This window comes from Oryctolagus cuniculus, chromosome 17 (genome assembly GCF_964237555.1).
Source record: "Oryctolagus cuniculus chromosome 17, mOryCun1.1, whole genome shotgun sequence".
NCBI classification, from domain to species: Eukaryota; Metazoa; Chordata; class Mammalia; order Lagomorpha; family Leporidae; genus Oryctolagus; species Oryctolagus cuniculus.
The window spans coordinates 9,632,034-9,653,329 of NC_091448.1; the positions used below are offsets into that span (position 1 = coordinate 9,632,034).

At 41.3% G+C, this 21,296-nt stretch overlaps 2 protein-coding genes across 29 annotated transcripts; one reads left to right on the plus strand and one right to left on the minus strand.

The window, feature by feature from the left end:
• Window positions 1-807: 807 nt before the first annotated feature.
• KCNJ2 (potassium inwardly rectifying channel subfamily J member 2) lies at window positions 808-11,216 on the minus strand. Of its 2 annotated transcripts, NM_001082198.1 has the most exon segments (3): window positions 3,829-6,024; window positions 6,844-6,938; window positions 11,008-11,057. In NM_001082198.1, a coding segment is annotated over 1 exon segment (1,284 nt). In that variant the 5' UTR covers window positions 5,811-6,024; window positions 6,844-6,938; window positions 11,008-11,057; the 3' UTR covers window positions 3,829-4,526.
• LOC108178570 (uncharacterized) lies at window positions 7,012-20,069 on the plus strand. 27 transcript variants are annotated; one of them, XM_070060383.1, is made up of 5 exons: window positions 7,012-11,077; window positions 12,309-12,479; window positions 13,062-13,124; window positions 18,473-18,578; window positions 19,540-20,069. In XM_070060383.1, the coding sequence occupies exons 1-5, from the start codon at window positions 10,883-10,885 to the stop codon at window positions 19,599-19,601; spliced, it is 597 nt and encodes a 198-aa protein (XP_069916484.1). In that variant the 5' UTR covers window positions 7,012-10,882; the 3' UTR covers window positions 19,602-20,069. The 27 variants fall into 27 exon arrangements, 5 of the variants coding, with proteins under 5 accessions (XP_069916484.1, XP_069916487.1, XP_069916485.1 ...); XR_011383386.1 differs by having other exon boundaries at window positions 10,862-11,077; window positions 12,309-12,439; window positions 18,473-18,793; XR_011383387.1 differs by having other exon boundaries at window positions 10,864-11,077; window positions 12,309-12,715; window positions 12,945-13,124.
• Window positions 20,070-21,296: the final 1,227 nt, after the last annotated feature.

The following is a 21,296-nucleotide window of genomic DNA, read 5'->3' on the forward strand; positions in this document are numbered from 1 at the left end:
CTATTCCCAATTTCCTGCAGGAAGTGGCATTTTCTCTGAGACCACATACTCTTGGTAACTTTGTGTCCTGTAACAGTATATGGTTTAGTACCTGAAACTAGGTTTGGAGGCAGATAAAACCTGAATTCCAATTTGACTCCTTCGGTGATTGGTAAGCTTTAACATTCAGACTCAGTTTCTTCCTCTGTAGTAGGGGACAACAACCTGGCTCATTGCCCACAAGCAGTGAATAGAGTTGTTGGGAAACGTTCACATCCATGCTGTTTGTTTTTCTATCGCAGAGGAGCGCTTTCCAACTACAGCATGGCATTGCTTAGTTGAGACAAAGCCATCCAGGTCCATCAAGCCAAAATCATTTATTGCCTGGCCCCTTAAAGAGTCCTGTTATATAATATGAACCTAATAATACTCTAATTTTTCTTGTGACAATGACAAAATAATATTCCAAGCAAAATCCCACTTTTAGTTGAAGCTCAGCAGAGACTATTATTACCAAAACAAAGAGAATCAAATCTAAAGCTTATAGTATTTTTTGTTAGTTTTGTTTGTTTGCTTTTTGGTCTTTTCTATCCTTTCTCTTGTTAGCCATTCTGTCCCAAAACAAAATACGAGCTTGGTTTCCTCTAATTTGGATTAAACTACTCTGCTACCACACTGCACCTGTCTGTCCAGGCAATATCTATGGCTTATGGCTCCATTCATCCGGATTATCAAGGTTTGTGTCCTATTATGTGGGAACATTTGCTTTATACTTCTGAATCTCCACAGTGGTCATTCGGGAAGCCCAAAGATTCTTGCACCAGTTGATTGTCTGTTTTCAATTTTTTATTTAGAAATAATAAAATAAGACATAACATATAAAAATATGTACAGTCCATGGTTTGTGCAGTACAATAGGAAGACTTTAGATACAAAAAGATGGTCAATGGGAAAATAATAACTATCATGATTGTCAAAGACCAGGATTGCTCCACTCTCTAGAACCTGGAGCAGAAACCTAACATTACTAGAAAAGAAATTCTAGTTTGCCAAAGGTTGAGGTGAGAGGTGACTATGCAACACTTTTTTTTTCCCACCTTAACATTGTTGGACACAGAGTGAAAAAGAACTCACCCAACTTCTCAGGACAAGCTTTTTGTGTTTACTGAGTGGTTTACTATGAAATATGAAGTGACACTTACTACTTGCAAGGCGAACATGATTTGGGGGACAGCTCATCACATAAACATCAGGATTTGGGATGGAAGTGGATAGGGAAGAATAGTAGGGTAGGGAAGAAATAATGCATTAATAGAACAAAAACAACGTAAAAAACCTTTCTTAGGAATTTGGAAACAACTACAGTGCTATAGTGACATCCTTAAAATGTCTGATTCAAGTATACTCTTAGAGGGATAGAAAACTATTCCTTTCTCAATAATCAAAATAGAATTCACTTTGTCTACCTTTTATTTAAAAATAGGATAACCAGGAATCTATGCCTTCCCCCAAAAATATAGTGCCCATCCAGATATGGGCAAACATTCTTTAAAAGGGATTACATCCTAGGTAAGTTATTAGGGGTTTGCTTACAATACAGAAGCAACTTGCATCTGGAGATCGACCCCAGATATTCACCGTGAGTCCCTTCCATCTGCATTCTAGTGACATGTGTGCACCAGTAAAGGAGACCCAGTCAATAAGGACAAATGTTTTGAAGGTAAAACGCAGCAATAAATGTTGTGCATTACCTGTGTCTTGGCTCTTGATGAAAAAAAAAAAAATAAAAGGAAAAACAGAAAAGAAAAATTGCCATTTAAAGCTTATAACTATTAAAATGCCAATAACTAGAAAAAGCTTTCAAATGAACAGTCCATGCTGAAATAAATAACAGAAGAACATAGCAATACGAACCTTATAAGGCTGGTAAATATTTGCTAAAACCATGCTAACCGGTAGCATATAGGTGCTAGCTCTCAGAAATTGCTGCACTGAAATCATACTTTCTATGGCAATTTTTTCCTTTACAGACTTCTATTTACATTTGGCTTTAAATATGAAAATATCTGATAAACTTTATAAAATGTACACTTTAAAAACATAGCTTCTGCAAAATTTTCTTGAAAAAAAAAAACAAACCTGTGCACCAGAAATTTTAATTTTTTTCTCTTTTCAGAAATAAGTTGAAAGATTTCCCTCCCTCTTTCTTGCCCCCATACCCACCCCCTTTCACAGAGCTCAAGTCTTTTTTAAGTGGCAGCACTGTATGTTTTGGGGGAGCCTCTCTTATGGTCACCCCCTTTCTCCACTGCATCTTCATTTAATTTACATATCACTGAATACTCTTTGGTTTGATTATTTTTTCCTTTGCAAAACATCTTAATAGCAGCAGCTGATGCCTTCAATAGCTTTTCACTGTCAACGGCCAAATTTTGCCTCTTCTATAAACTCTCTTCTTCACTCAAGCTACAGTTCCTCCAACTCCTTAAACAACTTCCCAAACCTGCCTCTGAATCTGGATTTAAAATAACACCACTTGCTTAACATCTCTTTCCTGGGTACACTGAAAATAACTCCATGGTTTTCAAACTCATCAACTTTGAAGGCTGAAAACAGCAAAAACTATCATAGTTTTGCAGGCACTGCATTAGGATGTGGCTGTTCAAGAACCAGAGACCATCACAGACACCAATTTACAAATACATGATTTTAGAACAAGCTGTTTTTTAATGGCATACATGGGATATAATACCATGAGGGAGTTGATTTTGAGACTCCAATTAAAAAAGAAAAGTCGGTAACCCCAGAATTCACAATAGGGAACGTTAAACCAGAAAGAAAAAAAAAAAAAAGAGTTCCATTATTGAGCTAGAGCAGAGAAGAATATGTTTCTAGCAAGGCGGGCAGCCATGTAGAGAGGCTTCTGGAAAGCAAGGTGTCCTTAGTAACCTGCTCTAAGGCTCCAGGAGAGACAATGGTCAGCTCGCATTTAATCCTAAAAATGCAGACGCAAAGGGGGAAATAACCCTGTTAAGACTCTGATCTCCTTTACTTGTGGTTGTGTTCTGTTTCTTGACTCTCTGATTCTATAATACTGAGACATTCTCATTCTTGTCCTCTGCCGTAAAACAAGCACCTTTTTTCCCCTTCTTGAATACCTGAGCTGAGGTGCAGCATCAAAGGGGGTTGCCCACACCTTCTTACTTCCCCGCATGGGCATTTGCAGCCCTCGGTGATACTGCAGGACTCGCTGCAGCAGACAGGCTGATCAGAACAAACCTGCAGAACATGATTCGAATCTTTTCTAAAGGGAAGTCAAGCTAGAAATGTCCTGACTCCAAGCAATGAATTCAACCACAAAGGCATTTATCTTTCATGATGAATGGCTCAGTTTTGAGGATGCTAACAAAGTTCTACCAAGATCTTGTCTTCTGGAATAAGTCATGGAATGTGCAAAATAGAAAAGCCCAGAAAAATCTAAGAGCACATCACCATCTATCACTTTATGCATGAGCCTGGTCAAGCCTATCTGGCAGGAAAGAAATGATGCTGACACTAGTGTATGTGTGTGCGTGTGTGTGTGTATGAATTTTACTTTCCCTTTCTTCTTCCCCTTCTACTAAAAAAAAAGTTTCATGAAAGGACAAAATTTTAAAAAACACTACAGTCATTCAAATCTCTATTCTCTGAATAAGATGCAAAATGAACAAGTGGTTCCAGGACTTGCTGAGGTTCAAGGTTATTGCCTCAATTTCAAGACAGCCCATGGGGGCTTTGCTTCCTTTTTAGCATGAATTCCACTGTGCAAAGACATGCATTATCTTTGGTATTTATTTTAGGTAGTCTAACTTAAATTTTGAGATAACCCATTAACATTATGGAGAAAGAGAGAAGAAAAAAAAAAAACCCAGAGGCTACCATTTGGCTAGTGTTACATAATGCCCTTATGTAACCAAAGAGAGAGAGAAAAAAATCAATTCTAGCAAACAAATTACTGGCCTCAGAAAATCAGGCTCTCTTTTGGCAGTTAATAGCCAAATACTTGCCACTTTGAAGCGCATCATGAGCTTTCAACAAAGTTCAACACTGACTTTTAAATTACATAAAAGAAAAACTACACTGCAACAAAAATACAATTTGTGTTCATGTAGTTAGCAGCTTTTCAAAAATTAAGGCAGAGTCTTGCCTTTGTTATGCCATTAAAAACATTCTTGTTCCCTAAAGAGAAGCATTCTGGATAAGTCAAATACCCAACCAAGGCTTGCCTGCAAGTTCAAGTTTTGTAAAAACACAAAACAATACATAAAAACCCATAACTTATTCTACAACATATATGTGCCATCAGGTCATGCGGAGGCATGTTTAGTGCTTTATGTCAATCATCGAGCTTACAGTCTTCCCTTGAAACTGCTGTGCTAGCCTCAGTCTTGTGTGGCCGCTAGACTTGACCCACCTCTCGACCAGTACCGTCGTCTGTGTAACTGTTTCGGGCCTCTGACCAACAGACTGTGTAGTAAAGTAAATATTCCAGAGAAGGAGTCGGTCAGTCATATCTCTGACTCTCGCCGTAATGGCCTGGGCTCCAGAGGTACGCTGGCCTGGTTGTGAAGGTCAATGTCAGGGGGAGTGTCTGTACTTGTGCTTTCTGGAACCCCATTTTCACTGTCATCTTCCTCTTTGCTTGTGAGGGCGACTTCATTTTCATAGCAAAATGAATTAGCGTTTGACAGGATATATTTCTTCTCTGCTAAGTCTCTGGCACTACACAGGGGAGTGTTGGGTACTTCATAGGTTTTGTGGAACCTCGAATAGTCCACTTTGTAATAGTGCTTCTCTTCAAAGAGTACAGGCTCATAGCGGTGGCCCCAGAGAATTTCATTCGCCAGATAGGAGCTGCGGCACTGTGTTGTCATGGCAGTGGCTTCCACCATGCCTTCCAGTATTACAACAATTTCAAAGTCTGCATTGTCCATGTCCTGTTTACTCAAGTCATATAAAGGGCTGTCTTCATCTATTTCGTGCACTATTGTGATGGGGGACACCAGGAATATACGGTCAATCCCGCTGTCAAACCCAACATTGATGTCTATTTGATCCAGGGGGATATACTCCCCTTCAGAAGTAATTCTGGATTTGAGGAGCTGTGCTCGAACATGGGCTTCCACCAAGTGGCTTTTCCGAAGGTTGCCCACTCGCCACATGAGACACAGCTTGCCATCTCTCATGGCGATCACAGCATTGTGACTGAAGACCAGGGTCTCGTTTCTCTTCTTCGGCTTTGCCATCTTTGCCATGACTGCGCCAATGATAAAGGCATCGATTATGCAGCCCACGATTGACTGGAACACCACCATGAAAACAGCAACTGGGCATTCGTCTGTGACACACCGGAAGCCATAGCCTATGGTTGTCTGGGTCTCGATGGAGAAAAGGAAGGCGGCTGTGAAGCTGTTGACCTCAGACACACAGGCTTTGCTCTCTCTAGAAGCATCCAGATCCCCATGGAGCAGAGCTATCAACCAAAACACACAGCCAAAAAATAGCCAGGAGAGAACAAACGCCAGGCAGAAGATAACCAGCATCCATCGCCAGCGAATGTCCACACACGTGGTAAAGATGTCTGCAAGGTATCGTTGTCCCTTCTCACCCACGTTGATGAACTGGACGTTGCAGTGGCCATCTTTCTTCACGAAGCGGCTCCTGCATTGCTGTCGAGTGTGAACTTTACTCTTCCCATTCCCAAAGCCATTTGCAACTGCCATGGTGGCCAACTTCATCCCGTCCTCCTCTGAAGAGACAATGCTGTAGCGGTTGGTTCGCACGCTGCCCATCGCTTCTGCTGTGGACGCCAGTGCTTCTGCTTTGGAAAACAGTCTGAGTTTTTGTAAAAACCTTTGGAGAAACAGTTTTGAATGCTCAGTGAGGACACACACACACAAAATGAGGAGAGATGAGTGTCTCCAGGGGCCGTGAAGTTCTACCAAGGTCTGTCTACTGACATGCAGCGTGATCTCAATAATTCAGATGCTATCCAGAGAATAAGTCCTGCAAGAAGAAAGAAACTGTTAATTACAAAACAAATCATTCTTGAACAGTATACTCTCCAAGGCAACCGATCTTAAGGAAACCATCAAATTAGATATTGATAAACACAACAGTTTCCTTTGAATTATGGGCTTTTGGTTTCTTGCTAGCCTAAAATCACGTGTTTTTTTTTTTTTTAATTTTATTTAAAAGTAGAAAGTTACCTAACATGGAAAGGTTGTATGTGACAGAGATTCAACAAAAATTTTAAGTCTCTTTTCTCTCTCTTTTATTTGGTTACTTGTCTATAATAGTCTATTTTTCAGGTCTACTTTTCCTCTCACATTCTCTTCTTGTGCCTATCCTACTTGCGACTGTCCAGGGCAATTAAGCAGAAGAGGAAAGACTTTCTAATTCCTGTGTTTGTCACAAAGCTTTTAGAAAAAGGACCTGGGTTGAGAACATCTCACCATAATGCAGCAATGATATTGAGTTAGACGTGCATTCTGGGATAACATTAGAGCCCTTGATGACAAGTTTGAAATCTGAAGGCAGAAACTATTTTATTTAAATGATAAAACTTTGCAGACAGCCCTTATAATCATCTGAAATGGATCCCAATTTCTGGTTACTGTTTGGGCTTGTTCCATCACTTCCCACATTTGAAGCAGCCACTATGCAGAAATGCCTGATAACATCTCTGTTAGGGCGAGTGATTCTGACTTGAAGATGCAGGTTTGCTCTGGGGACAGAGAGTGATTCTGCTGCCTAGCAATCAGAGTCCTGAAATTCTCCTGGGATGGGACTGCCATGTGTAATGACAGGCTAGGAAGTAAGCACCTTTGTGCCCAAGGACCAGGTCTTCAGTGGATTGAGATAAGACAGGAACGCATTTCATGTGGGTCCAAGCTGTGTTCTCCCAAACAGAGAAAACTCTGTAATCAAAGCAGATCATAAATGCCAATCAGCTTACTTTCACTTCGAGTGCTGTTGTTTGCTATAGGTTCCTATGGAGAAGGCACTCACCTTTACTTAATATGAACAAATGGTAATTTTCAGTTTCCACATATCACCTCATTCTCCCTTAGTAAAAAAAAAAAACAACTATCTTTTTTAATTTTCCATCTTAATGCCAACGAAGCTATTCTTTTTCCCTTGACTATCAAAAGCTTTTGAGAAAGCTTAAGGTGTTTTCTTTACCAAATGTACAAAACTAACATACCCGAGAACTCAAAATAAAGGTGATTCTCAACTTTTCAAATAACCACATCCATCTTCTTTATTTAAGGGAGACACTGAATAACCCATCAAAAGAATCAGAAATTTGTTGTGGCTATGATAATGAAGGCTCCAGTTTTTCTTCCTCTCCTAAGGCCACATTATGATTAAGCTGTTAACAAGATCAATTCTAGCAAACCAGATGTAAGGAAATAAAGTAAACCATTTGTCTTACTTTTGTGCATCCCTGGAAAAAAAGAGGCAAGGTGCATTATCTTTGAAAATGCCTCGTTACAGTCTTTTGACTTCTCCCTCTTTATCCAAGTTATTATGCAAGAATGTGCCCCAACACATTTTTCCTGGGATTAGTCATCTGTGAAAATTGCAATGTGTGTTACATTTTGGCAGCTTTTGACACCTAAATGATGCCCAATTTGAAAGTGCCTTTGAATTACTTTATAAAAAGAAGTTACTGTGCCTTCCTAACCTTCCACCTGCTTCAATGTTTTGTCTGCCTTCCTGTGAAGCTTGCACGTGGACAAAAGGAAAAAAGAACCATATTCCTCGGGGTTCTAGATTTTGGACATGGAAAAAAAAAAACTTTAGACTGTGATTTCAGTTTATGTGGGTCACATGAAATTGCCAAGCATTTCCATGCAAAGACAGAGACAGCAACATAACACCAAAGGCAGGTGAACTTTCCAGAAACAAAAAAAAGTAGGGAAGAGAGCCTCATTTAAACAGTCTGTATGTTTCAGCTGTGACTGACTTCAAAACCTTACATTATAAGTTGACAACAAGAAATTCCCTTTTCATGATTCAAAACAATCCTTCCATTTGAGTTACCATGAGGGGCTGTGAGTAGACTGTCTCAAATTTCCTCTGTCTTATTTCTGCACTCTTTCCAGATTAAAACATAACAACCATATGAAATCTAAAGGCTGAATTATGACTTTCCAAAAATCTTGACCCCAGGACATTTGTTTGAATTCCACAAATCACACAATACCAGTTTCCTATGAATAGCGTTCCACATTTAGAGCCTTGAAAAGAGGCTGTATTGAGCGACTATTATTGTCTTATTTCCATTGCTAATGACAGAATTTGTTCCACATGTGGAGCATCATTTAGAAATTTTACCATTTCTTCCTGGAAAGAGAAAAATAAGAGATTTTTTTTTGGCAAAACGGAAACTTTTGTCACTTCAAATAGATATGCCCCAAAACAGATTTATGTGTGCATATGTGTGCACACACATTACGCATATTCAGATTTCTGTGGAACTGATTACATAGCAGAAGTCTAGAACCTGCCAAGATTTGATAGGGTTACGGTTTTACTTCTCCATAAAGACTGCCTTCACTGTTAACCTGCCCAAATGCCCAAGTGCTATCAGGCAACCTGAAAATGTCCTTGCCAGCTCCTCTCATTGAAAATCACTAATTTATGAGCATCTGGGAAAGGCTTACATAAAAAAAATAGTGCTTTCATGAAACTTTATTTCAAACAGATACTCAAAATAATGTTTGGAGAAATAGTCCATTAAGAATAAATGAGAACACTACGTGATTGACTTCCCAATGACTACCACTCTGGAGAATCAATACTTGCTTTGATGAACAATGTGTGAATTCCCTGATCAGTCAAAATATGTAAAGGCTGGGATATAAACTTAATGGACACAAATAATCATTTCACCCAGGCCACAACCAATGATGTAGAAAGTATTTCTGGGAAACTGAGAGGCTACATGTGGTGCTGTTCATGTTAAGACTATTTATAGGCTGAGCCAAAATTAAGCATAAGCAATGGAAAAAATAGTTCAGCGCTTTAATCTTAGGTAGATGGGTAGATGTTAAAGAAGAGAGCTGCAGATAAATACAAGGTCAAGGAGTTCATATGGTGCAAATGAAGGAATCTAAATTGTTTTTCCTTATCCAGGAAATATTTCCAATATTGCACATAAAGAATAGAGAAACATCATCATAAAGAATAAATGAGAATAAATGGGTCCAAGAGTATGGCCATGTTGTGCAGTGAATAAGAAACTTTCAGTGTAAGGATAGGAAATAAAGACAGAAAAGAAAATGTACTGGGATGAGAAGGAGGTCTGCTAATGAGTGCTTCGAGCAGCTATTCCCCAGCTGACGCCATATAGACCAGCCTGAGTGTGCTCTGGGCACATGTTGCTATGTGAGCACCACTGCTAGCAAAGCAACCTCTTAGAAGCTCAGTAAACAGAAGGGAGGGGGAAGGAAGGGTACGGAGGGGAAGGGGATACCCACTTATCTCTGGGAGTACTATTTCTAACACTTATATTCAACAGTGCATGTAGCTCAGCATTTATATATGCTGAAAAATATTTGTGTTTCATAAATAAAATATGCTCTTAAAAAAAAAAACCTTGAAACAATCTGTTCAGGTGAGAATGTGGTCAATCTTTCAGGCTACTCAAAAGTCTTACAAAGATTCTATAGCAAACCAGAGATTCTGTAACTGGAGAGTCTGAAGGGCGAAGAAAGACTGTTCTTTAAAATAGAAGAAGCCAAATTCATAAGAATGTAGAGCAGATATCGCTTATGGATAGCAATAGCATTTAAAAACAGGAAGAAGAAAGTGTCATCAAAACAGGAGGAGGAGGGGTGGAGAGCAAAGTAAAATGACCTTGACCCTAACTCTCACCCCTCCCACCATCCTCGGGGTAGCATTTCTGACTCCTTTGAGCATCAGGAAATTTCTAGATAATGGCAAATATAAATAACACCTGGAAGTGAGCACGAAGCAGCCAGCAAGTGTAAAGACAATGTTCAGCCAGCATACAACCATGGTTAGCGAAGAGGGGAACTGGTAAAAGGTAATGTGCATGCTTTTCTTGCCCCAAACAGGTTTTCAAATACTGCCTTATTTCCCGACAGGTAAATTCGGAGTTTAAGGAAATCTCTAGAATTCACATCTTTTTCCTGGTTCCATCCTCCTATCTGCTTACCCAGAACCAGGCATCAAATTCCCCATTTGTTATCTTTCTCTATGTTCTCCATTGTCATGATAAGTTCATGTTATGATGCAATCTTTTTGCAGAATCAACTCGTTTTGGTCATTTTACTTCCCTAAAACCACACTAGTAATATTTTTAAGAACAGCACATTGCTTAAGGGAGAGTGACATATGATGTCAAAGTTTTGCTCTATTGAGGCTCAAATCCAACTGGGACTCCGGCTAGGTTCTTTTCTCCCAGCAAAGCAAAGCAACTTTGAGACGCTTAATTCTGGAACTCAAAGCTATACACGAAGCAATGACCAAAAAAAGAAAGAAAAAGAAGAAAAGACGACAAGGATCTAGAACAGTGCTGAGCCCCAAGGTTTGCCAAGATTTGAGGTCAGAGCTCAAGAGGCACCGACCCACCCAACCACCTTTTTAAGTATTTTTTTTCTTAGAGAATCCAACGTAGATTGTCTCGCCTTTGCCTCTAAACCCAGTATCTCGCTACAGCTGGTGCATTGGAAGTTATGAGCACAAACAGATGCTGCAGAGAAATCTGTTTCTATTGCTCAACTGTTCCAAGCATGTCTCAGTATTTTTAGCTCTGGGGATGTTCTGGTGCGCACACAAACTATAAAGGCATGATCTGGGACTCCGGAGCGTGGGTGAGCGCCACAGCCGCATGACAGCTGGGCACCTCTGCAGCAGCCGGGCAGCGCAAGGCAGGGGACAGTGGTCCGAATCCACTCCCCGGCACACACAGGCAGCGAGCGAGAGGGAGGCGAGAAAACCCACAGCAGCCCTTACCTGTTGCTGGCGCCGGAGCATGGGGACATGGAGTGGAAGTGGGGGGCACAGAAGCATGGAAGATCCAGTGGTTGGTAAAAGCGAGGGAGCCAAAACAAACCAGAATTCCCAAGACCCAGCTTGCCGGCGCCGGGAAGGCTGCGCGCTGGCCAGGGCTCCAGTGCGCTCTGCAATATCCTGGGCTCTTTTGAGGCGGTCCATGCGCTGTCGGCCCTCGTGGTTCCGCCCCCCGGCTGCTGCCGACCAATCGCAGCGCGGAGCCGCTCCGGGGAGGGGAGGATGCTACACCCGCGGCTGGCCGAGCTGCCCGCGGAGCGAACCTGCCGCGGCTTCCTCCTCCTCCTCCTCCTCCTCCTCCTCCTCCACCCTCGGAGCCGGGTCGCGGAGTCGGGCCGGGGCTGGGGAGGAGGAAGTTGCGGCGCAGCTGGGACAGCAGCAGGTGGGAAGCGCCGCGGCCGGGACTTCCGCGGCCGCCTAATTGCTGCCTGGCGGGCGGCGAAGCTGCCTGCCCTTCCCGGAGCCTCACGCGTCGCCGTTTCTGCCCTCCTCGGTGGCGACTGGTGCGGGGCAGGCTCCGCGCAAGGGGCCTGCGAGATGCCAGGGCCCGAGCGAGGGTCGCGCTTCAGCCCGGGCGCGCCTCTCCCCCTCCTCTCCCGCCCCCTCCATCCTGACACCGCTCCGCAGCCCCAGCCCCGGCCCCGGCCCCAGCCCGGCGAAACCCCACCTGCGGCTCGCCCAGGAGCCGCTCCCTCCACGGGGAACGCAGCGTTCCCGGGATCCTCACGGGGCGTGGGCGATCCGGGGTGGCAGCCGCGAGGCCTCTAGGCGATGGCGGGGCGGAGGTGGGTGACTTACGGGGCTCTCCCGCGGGCGAGCGGCTCGTCCCCTCTCGCCCTGTCCGCCCGCCGCCGTCTCCCTCGCCACCGCCGCCCGGGCACGCTCTGTGGATCTGAAATCGGAGCGCTCCGAGAGCCCTGAACTCCCTGCAGCAGCAAAACTCCTACAGACTCCGCGCTCTGCCCTCGCCCCCAGCAGCCAGGCAGGAGCGTGTCGCCCCCAGCCCCGCCAAAAACAGAAGCAAAACTAGACAAAAACCCACGCTGCTGAGCTGAGTTAGCCGGGCGTGGACCCTGGAACTTTATGAATTAATCCTTGCACGTGTGTAAATCAAGGCGCGTGCTTTGGGGTCACAACGAAGCTTTGCTCCGTAAGGACGGGATATGTTGGGAGTTTTTTTTTTTTTTTTCCACGCAATTTGCATTCCCGGTAATTTTTTTTTTTTTAATGTCTGTTTCCTCAAGCGATCTAATAAGGCCTTCGGGCAGCTGATAAAGTTCTCCTTGAGTGATCCAGCTACTTGGACAAAGCAGCTTGTACTCCGGGCGGCACAGCCCGGCGGGTGTTTGCGTGTGGGAGACGCGAGAGTGACAAGGCGAGCAGCCGTTCTGCGCGGGTACCCACCTCCTAGGCTCGTATCCTCACGTGGCCCCTAGGAGGTGCTGGTGAAATGTGCTGAGGTTTTGCAAAGATGAACTTACCCGTGCGTTAGCAAGCTTGCCTCTTCTCCTAGCCGTGAGCAAGATGCTGAAATCCAGAGGCTCCTGGAGCAGGTCGTGCACGCGCTGTGGCTGCTCTGAGAGCCCAGTGGGTCGCTATTCCAGCCCATTTGTCGGGATTTCCAGCACGCCCAGCCCCGTTGCTAGCGGAGGTGCGTTTTGCAGCCTTGTATGTGAGAATGATGGCTCCACAAGGGAGTCACGTTTATTTCTAAACAGCTTTAATGAACTCTGTAAGAGAGATGGATGTGTAAGAATCCAGGCTGTCGCCCAAAGCCGAAAGAAGCTGGAGTCAGACAAATTAACTCTTAGCTCCAGGGCGGCAAAGGAGTCAACAACGCGCTCCTTCTGAAATGTGCTCCCTCTTGGATTCCTTCTCAGACACAAGCTGCAGGTCCAGGGAATGCCTTAAAGCTGTTAAGCCTAGATGCAAGCGGGAAAGGAATCGTTTTTTTGTATTTTCCGTTCTTCATTGCGATTTGATTGGTGCATCTGCAGATGGCTAAGGATCTTCCAACCGTTGTGCCCGGAGGAAGGAGCGCTCCCCTAACCCCTTTCCAGGTAATTAGCTCCATTTGAAAAGCAGTCCCAGAGAAAGGAAGACACTTTTTCTGGAATTGAAATTGTTTTCCTTCAGCATCCTATAAAGTGCATACACTGCAGGCCAAGATGGCTCTCTATGTCAGAAAGTATTTAAAGAAATTAGCACAAAGTTAGGAAATTATAGTTGGTTGTATAAATTTATATACCAGGGAGCACATAGTAAATACATCCCAGTCTTTTTTCTCAACCTTCAATCTCACATTCACTGCCCATCCCATTCCCATGGATTGAACATGTGCAGCAAGGCTTATTTCTTCAAAGAGAAAGTTGGAGAAAAGTTAATGTTTTTAATAAGCTTCCCAATCTGAATAGGATATTTACCTTAATTAATTTACGTATATTTTAAATTTTGTGACAAACTTCATAAATGCACTATTGCATCGAATCACTCCACTGTTTCATTTTTAAAATATTTTTAATGCACATTTTAATAAATAGATGACTTTTCACTATATCCCTATTGGGAAAATTTTTGTGTGCCAAAGGCATCCAGTGCTTGGGTAAATTTGGTTTTTGGAGCGATGTGTGGTGCAGATTTCTGTAGTCAGAGTCTGTCTTTTTTTGGCTGAGTCAGGCCTTATTTAGCAAAAATACTCATTAGATTTGGACACCAGTGCAGGTGGGTGTTGGGATCCATCTGTGGATTAAATTTTTTTCCAAGGAAATGACAATGATGCTGTCACTAAATCTCTCCATGGTAACCACCTATAACATTAGGCACAAATATTAGTCACAGTCCGGATCCCCAGTCAGGTTGTGAATGGTTTGGTGATGTACAGGACGATTGTTTCACTAGGAGCACACATTTTCCCCTTGCAACTAACTATCTCAAACAATTAGACTTATTTTCAGACATCCGTTAACCATACATACAGTTCATTTTCACAATGACAGGAGATGAAAAGCTCCTGGCATTTGCATCAGCTTGGTATTAAGAACTATTTATTAATCTTCTGAGTACTAATCAACTGTGATAAGTCGATCCTTGTTGAATTGGCTTGTAATGTAGACAGGGTGAGTTTACAATCTGCTGCTGTGAAGACAAGCCATGTACTATAGTATTTTAAGGCACTGAATGAAATCCTATCAATTGGCTTTTATTAGGCTTTAATATTAGGCTTTAATATTAATTCAATTATTAATTTTAGCATTAGTTAATTATTAATTATTAATAGTTTAATATTAAAATAATATTAGGCTTTAATAATTATGAAATTTCACTTACCATGTTGATACCTCATTGATATTTAGTCTTCACATTAAATTTAATGACTGTGTTTGTTGAACAACTACTCTGTAGTTTAGCTACTTGCTTGGTGACATGGTGTTCCCGGAAGGAACAGTTTTTGTCTCGAACTATTTTAAATTTCTAATTAAGAAGAGAAACAAATAAAATATTTAAATAACCAAAATAACAAAGCATCCTGTGATTAAGGTCTAAAAGTGGATTGAACAACTATGACAAAAATAATTCTAGGGAATTTCTTAGAGGTGGAATGGAGAGTTATGGGGAGGTCTATAAAATGGAAGGCTTAATAATAGGACACACGTGGTACCATGTGTGGTGGTATTAAGGATGGTGAGAGCATACCATACATACAGGATTGCTTCCTGTTGTTTTAAAATGCACAATCTGCTCCAGATCATACTAGGAATGTGTGATCATACGGGTAACTTACATGTTGCTTCTAGATTGGCCTGTTCTTACTGAATTCCTTTGTTTGAATACACATTGTTTGGTGTAAACCAATGAGACTTACTCCAAAAGCCTTATTTGCCATCTGTCACTAGTGTAATGTACAGTGGTGATGTCTAATATATCTGTCATACCTGGGAATGCAGCCTCTTATGCAAATGACTTTTAATCAAATTTGTTTGGGTGGACATATATTCTTCAAAATAGTGTATGCACTTTTTAACTCTAGCGTTGCCCTGGTAGCACTTTGTATCTATTAGGAGTCTTTCATATTTTGTCTTTCATACTATTACAAACATTTTTTCATGTCTTTGTTTCTATCTACCAATGGTGGAATTTTTCAAATCCAAAGCTGTATATTTTTCTTTTAATACCCTCATTGCCTTGCACATGACCTGGGTTGTAAGTCGGTCTCCACAAATGCCAGATGAGTGATGAAAAGAACAAAAGGAACAATATTTCTGAGTACAATTTGACTTTTGAATAATGACTCAGCTCAATTATAATAAACATAAGTTATTTCCTTCTTACCTGCAATACAGCAAGCCTAGAAAATAATATAGAGCTATCACCCTTTTTTAAATCACCTTAGAATGAGTTTGGTTAAGCTCTTGTTTGCTTCTTCTCCATGAGTGTGAGCCTTCCCTTCCCATTTTTGCTTCTGTCAATGTGCCTTGAATCTGTCAGATTGTCACTGTGCCCTAATTTGTTGATTCTAATCTGTACTTGGCTGAGGAATTATGTAACTAAGGTTGTTAAAAATATTTGAAAAATAAAAGCAAATATGATCAAATGCTCTAAAAATGTATTTTTGAAATAGCATGAATAATTGCTGAATTTGAAATAGCCTTCCACTGCTTAATTTCATTTTGGGGTAAAATAGCTTCAGAATATAGATTTATGACATTTTAAGATACCTTCTCAGAACACTTAGTGTCTGAGTCCTTATATTTGCTGTGCTATGAGCAGATAAGACCTCTGAATGTGTTTGAAACTATATGTCTATGTGCAACAAAATTATAGACTCATTAATTGAAAAACATTTGAGTGCTTATTGTGTCCATTAATGAACTTTACTTTTCATCAGATGCATATGTTAAAATCAACAACTGTAAATGGTACTGTTCTTTAAGAAACTCCAGAGCAGCCAGGTTATTATTTAGTAAATTACCTCTTCTCTCATGCTCACATAGGTGAGACAATTACACTCTGAAAACATCATACTCATTTTAGGGTTGGACCCTACATTACTATGATTCTGCTTCCTTTTTTTTTTTTTTTTTTTTTTTTTTTGGACAGGCAGAGTGGACAGTGAGAGAGAGAGACAGAGAGAAAGGTCTTCCTTTACCATTGGTTCACCCTCCAATGGCCGCTGCAGCTGGCACGCTGTGGCCAGCGCATCGTGCTGATCCGAAGCCAGGAGCTAGGTGCTTCTCCTGGTCTCCCATGCGGGTGCAGGGCCCAAGTACTTGGGCCATCCTCCACTGCACTCCGTGGCCACAGCAGAGAGCTGGACTGGAAGAGGAGCAACCCGGACAGAATCCAGCGCCCCGACCAGGACTAGAACCCGGGGTGCCAGTGTCACAGGTGGAGAATTAGCCTATTGAGTTGCAGCGCCAGCCCCTTCGTTTTTTTTTTTTTTTAAGATTTATTTATTTGAAAGTCGGAATTACAGGAGAAAAGGAAAAACACAAATAGAGCTCTTCCATCCATTGGCTCACTCCCCAGATGGCCACACTGACCAGGGCTGGGCCAGGCCAAAGCCAGGAGCCAGGAGCTTCTTCCAGATCTCTCACGTGGGTACAGGGGCCCAAGCACTTTGGGTCATCTTCCACTGCTTTCCCAGGCAATAGCAGAGAGCAGGATCAAAAGCAGAGCATCCAGGTCTCCAACTGGTACCTATATGGGATGCCAGTTTTGTAGGGGGTGGCTTTACCCATTATGCCACAACGCCGGCTCTATTACTATGTTTTTTAACCCCATGTTGACAAGAATCATTTAATCTGTGTTATCTGTGATCCATTGGCTCTCTCAAGGATAATGAACCTATAGCTTGATCCATCGTCTCTTCCTTAGGTGCTAGTCCTGCCTTAAGCCCAGGCCATCGGCTAGAAGAGGAGACAGCTGAGAAGATCCAAATCATTATACACAGACTCACACTGCCACTGGGGAAAGACAAAAACCTTATTACCAGATGCTCAATATCATCATTTAATAATGGTTATGAAATATTAATAAGAAGACTAATAATAAATGGGCATGCATTGAGGGTGTTCCGGGCAGTAAGCCTTCTTCGTGTGCTTTATAAGACACGCTACATTATACTTCTGTGTTACAGGGATATCTGCATGGGAAAATATGAAAAAGGGCTGGCAGGAGGGAAAGGAGGAGACAAGAAGCTATGCTTTGAAAATGATTGGCTTGGTCGGTGCCATGGCTCACTTGGCTAATCCTCCGCCTGCACCACCGGCACCCCGGGTTCTAGTCCCAGTTGGGACGCCGGTTACTAGTCCCGGTTGCTCCTCTTCCAGTCCAGCTCTCTGCTGTGGCCGGGGAGGGCAGTGGAGGATGGCCCAAGTGCTTGGGCCCTGCACCCGCATGGAAGACCAGGAGGAAGCACCGGGCTCCTGGCTTCGGATCAGCGCAGCGCCGGCTGTGGCGGCCATTAGGGGAGTGAACCAACGGAAGGAAGACCTTTCTCTCTGTCTCTCTCTCACTGTCTAACTCTGCCTGGCAAAGAAAAAAAAATGATTGGCTCTAAAGGAAACAGAAACACCCTCAAAAGTCCTTACAGAAGGTGACCCTGCTGCCAGCATCCATAGTCTTCCTCCAAGCACAGTGAGAAACACCCTCCAGTAAGAGACACCAAAATCAGCAATTCAATGCTGGTTATGAAAATACCTGTGAGAAGGTTGCTTTAGCAATGGCTCTGTGGAAGGCCATTCAGCATCAATTCTTTCCAGAACTGACAAAAAGCAAAACAAAACAAAAACTTCACACAACCAAAACTGGTTACTTTTATAAACATTTACAGACTAGGCTACAAACTGCAAAGAGAATCCAAAACATATTTTGAGTAACTTCAACAGCACTGTAATGATGCTTTTGATAGAAAGGATGTCTACCTGAATGCTTAGATTTGTAGATATAGACTCTAAGAGTTTAAAGATTTTTTTTTTATTTTTTGAGTCTATTTAATATTTTTTGATTTGTTTGTTGTCAAAGTAATGCATGCTGATTGTGGAAAACATAAAAATAAGCACTTTAAAATGTAGAGGAATGTCAGAAAACATGGAAAGTAAAATAAATCCACATCTCTATCATTAGTAGAAAGCCATTACAAATATTTTGATATATCTCTTTCTCTTTTGCCTATTTTTATATGTATTTTATATCATCTGCTTTACAATTTTAACATGAATTGATTTTGGTACATGAGTACATTACTTTTTTATTTATCTAAATGTATATTATGTAATTAAAATCATTTGAAAGCATTTAGGTTAATATCACATATTTTTATGTACATAGCATGTAAGAATCATAGATAATCATCACCTACATTACTATACATTTTGTTCTTTACTTTTTTTTTTTTTTTTTTTGACAGGCAGAGTGGACAGTGAGAGAGAGAGACAGAGAGAAAGGTCTTCCTTTTGCCGTTGGTTCCGGAGCGCTGCGACCGGCGCACCATGCTGATCGATGGCAGGAGCCAGGTACTTCTCCTGGTCTCCCATGGGGTGCAGGGCCCAAGCACTTGGGCCATCCTCCACTGCACCCCCCGGGCCACAGCAGAGAGCTGGACTGAAAGAGCGACCAGGACAGAATCTGGCGCCCCAACCGGGACTAGAACCCAGTGTGCCGGCGCCTCAAGGTGGAGGATTAGCTTAGTGAGCCGCGGCGCTGGCCCTTGTTCTTTACTCTTATAAAGGTGCTTTAACTGTCTTTGCAGACTAATGTTTATCTTCACCTCTTGTGTTTTTTTTTTTTTTTCCCGTTGTTGTTAGAATGGATTTCTGAATGTAGAATTACTAGGTCAAAGGATATGAACCCTTAAAACTATTTTTTTTTTAATTTTGGAGCTTTCACATCAAAATCCAATTTGAATGTCAAGGATGTTCTAAATAATATGACTTTGATGATGGTGCCAGTATTGCATAGCGGAAAGAAATGAGATCTGGGTTAACCTTACATTTGCAAGATTCACCTGGCACTTACTAGCTATGAAAGATCATTACAGAGATTTAAAACAATGTACATAAATTACCTGACACAAAGTTATCACCTAAACAGTAGTAGTTATTTTTACCACTACTGCTGCAGCAGCTATGAATAATGATGAAAATGATAGTCAATAAATGAAATAAGTTAGTTTGGAGACATATATACAATACGATTTCAAATAACATAGAAATCTATTTGCAATACCCGGGTGAGTGCTAAAACAATAAGTAAAGAGTTAAGTACCTGAGGAGTTTAAGGACATAATATAGCTGTATTTGGAAATATAGGTTGGTATTAAACAGAGAGGAAAGTTAAATGAATTCTCCAATTGATGGCCAAAATTTCAATATATTCATGAATTTTTAAAGAGATACTAGGATTGAACATTATATTTGGTCCAGATTTTAGACTCTTCAGAAAAGAATGCTGAGTTGACATTTCTCCTTTCCCCAGTGAGGGATCCACAGACCCTGAGAAGAAAGAGAAGAAATGTAACGGAGCAGCTGGAACATTAGTGTGACTGCCGGTTCTTCCTCCACTGCGTCTGGCTGCAGCCCTGACAACTTATCTTTTCTTCTGTTTTATTTTCTTTCTTAATATGATTTCTCTAATCTCAATTTTAATTTAAAAGGAAATAGAGATGTAGAAATTATGTTCCAGGAAACCTCCTTACCTAAGTGGAAGCTAAAGATACGGATTCTCAGTCTGCTGATTCCAAATCCAATGTCCCTGCAGGGTATTCCAGTAGCTTTTCATAGCAGCTCTGTGCAGGCGCATCTAGAAACCCAGGGCAGGAGCTGTATTTTTCAGAACCATTTACTAATTCCTCCTAAATTACTTTTTCTTCTGATTCTAAAATGTATAAACCCTGACTTCAGATCCTTGCAAGGGACGCAGTTTTAAATGTTTGGCTCCATTCCCATACTTCCCTGTGGGAAAATTTCTTCCATTTTTTAAAAATAAATGTGATCAATATCTGCGGATTTGATTGGACTTTTCCTCTGTCTTTGAATAGTTTCCATTTTGTAAGCACACATCCTCAACTGATGATTAATTCTAGTCTTCTGATATATGTTTGTTCTAATATTTAAAGACCTTGTGGATAATTCACAAATAAATAAAGCTTTTAGTACAACTATGAGAAAATAAAATGCAGAATCACAGAATCCGACTACCACCAATAACATTAGTGATTAATGGTAACACAACATTAACAGCATTATATGGTTATTAAAAGAAGATACAAATTATTTATGTCACCGCTTATTTTGTAGGTGCTTAGTTAGATACTTTTATGTACTTAGCAGGATGAAATCCAGATACTTTTTCTATTGCATCTGCAGTTGAGCTACCTCCAGTCTATTTTAAATGGCACTATAAACAAGTGTTTTAGAAATGGTTTCTAGCATTAGCAACAGAGAAACTCTGACATTTTAACACGAATTTACATTCTGCCATCAGTGTTTCAGTTTCTGATCTTTTCATCAGCAAAGATCTCAACTCAAAACTTTATTTATACCGAAGTATATTCTTTTGTATGGTTTACATAACTGAATCACCAAATTCAAGCAAGGCAGGAACCAGCACTGTAAATAATGCTGTTTTTGCAACCTGACTGTGGTTTCCCTATATGTAGTCTGAAATATGTGAAAACTTGTAAGGGGCCTGTTAAGTCAACTTGGGAAAGAAAGCAATCAAGTCAGAGAGCTAGCTTTTTCTCATTTACTGAGAGTAAAGTGGGTTTATGTGTTAACATACACAATCATGTTTTCAAAAAATTCTTGAAAAATAATGATAGATTTCCCACTTAGGCAAAGGTGAAACTCCAAAGCTATTACTCTTACTACATATTATTTTGTATATTAAGAAGGTACCGCCTTAATACAGATTAAACTAAAAAGGAATATACTCATACTTAACTATTAGTTGGCAGAAAGCAAATACCATGCATTCACAAGCACATAATACATACAGCTAAATTTGTTGACCCAGTAATGACACATCTAAAACCCTCACAAGAGGAGGCAGAAGGCTAAGTTTTGATTCGTAGTGATACGTTCTGACAGAAGAGCTGTGATCAGCTCTAATACTCCCTTTTTCAGTAAATTGCTTTCATGAATCTGATTTTATGGTGATTACAGCCTGGTTACATTTCACAATTTTCAGTTTAAAACATCATCTACTCATTCATTGCACACACATTTCTTGTG

What these genes read in the sequence shown, in the direction of transcription:
- KCNJ2 (XM_017348806.3), bottom strand. Translation starts at nt 5,810, where the DNA reads ATGGGCAGCGTGCGAACCAACCGCTACAGCATTGTCTCTTCAGAGGAG.
- LOC108178570 (XM_070060383.1), top strand. Translation starts at nt 10,883, where the DNA reads ATGACAGCTGGGCACCTCTGCAGCAGCCGGGCAGCGCAAGGCAGGGGA. An exon ending in GAAGCATGGAAGATCCAGTG is followed by an intron (nt 11,078 to 12,308) that starts GTTGGTAAAAGC and finishes TGTTTCCTCAAG; the next exon opens with CGATCTAATAAGGCCTTCGG. An exon ending in CTCCCCTAACCCCTTTCCAG is followed by an intron (nt 13,125 to 18,472) that starts GTAATTAGCTCC and finishes TTTTTTTGACAG; the next exon opens with GCAGAGTGGACAGTGAGAGA.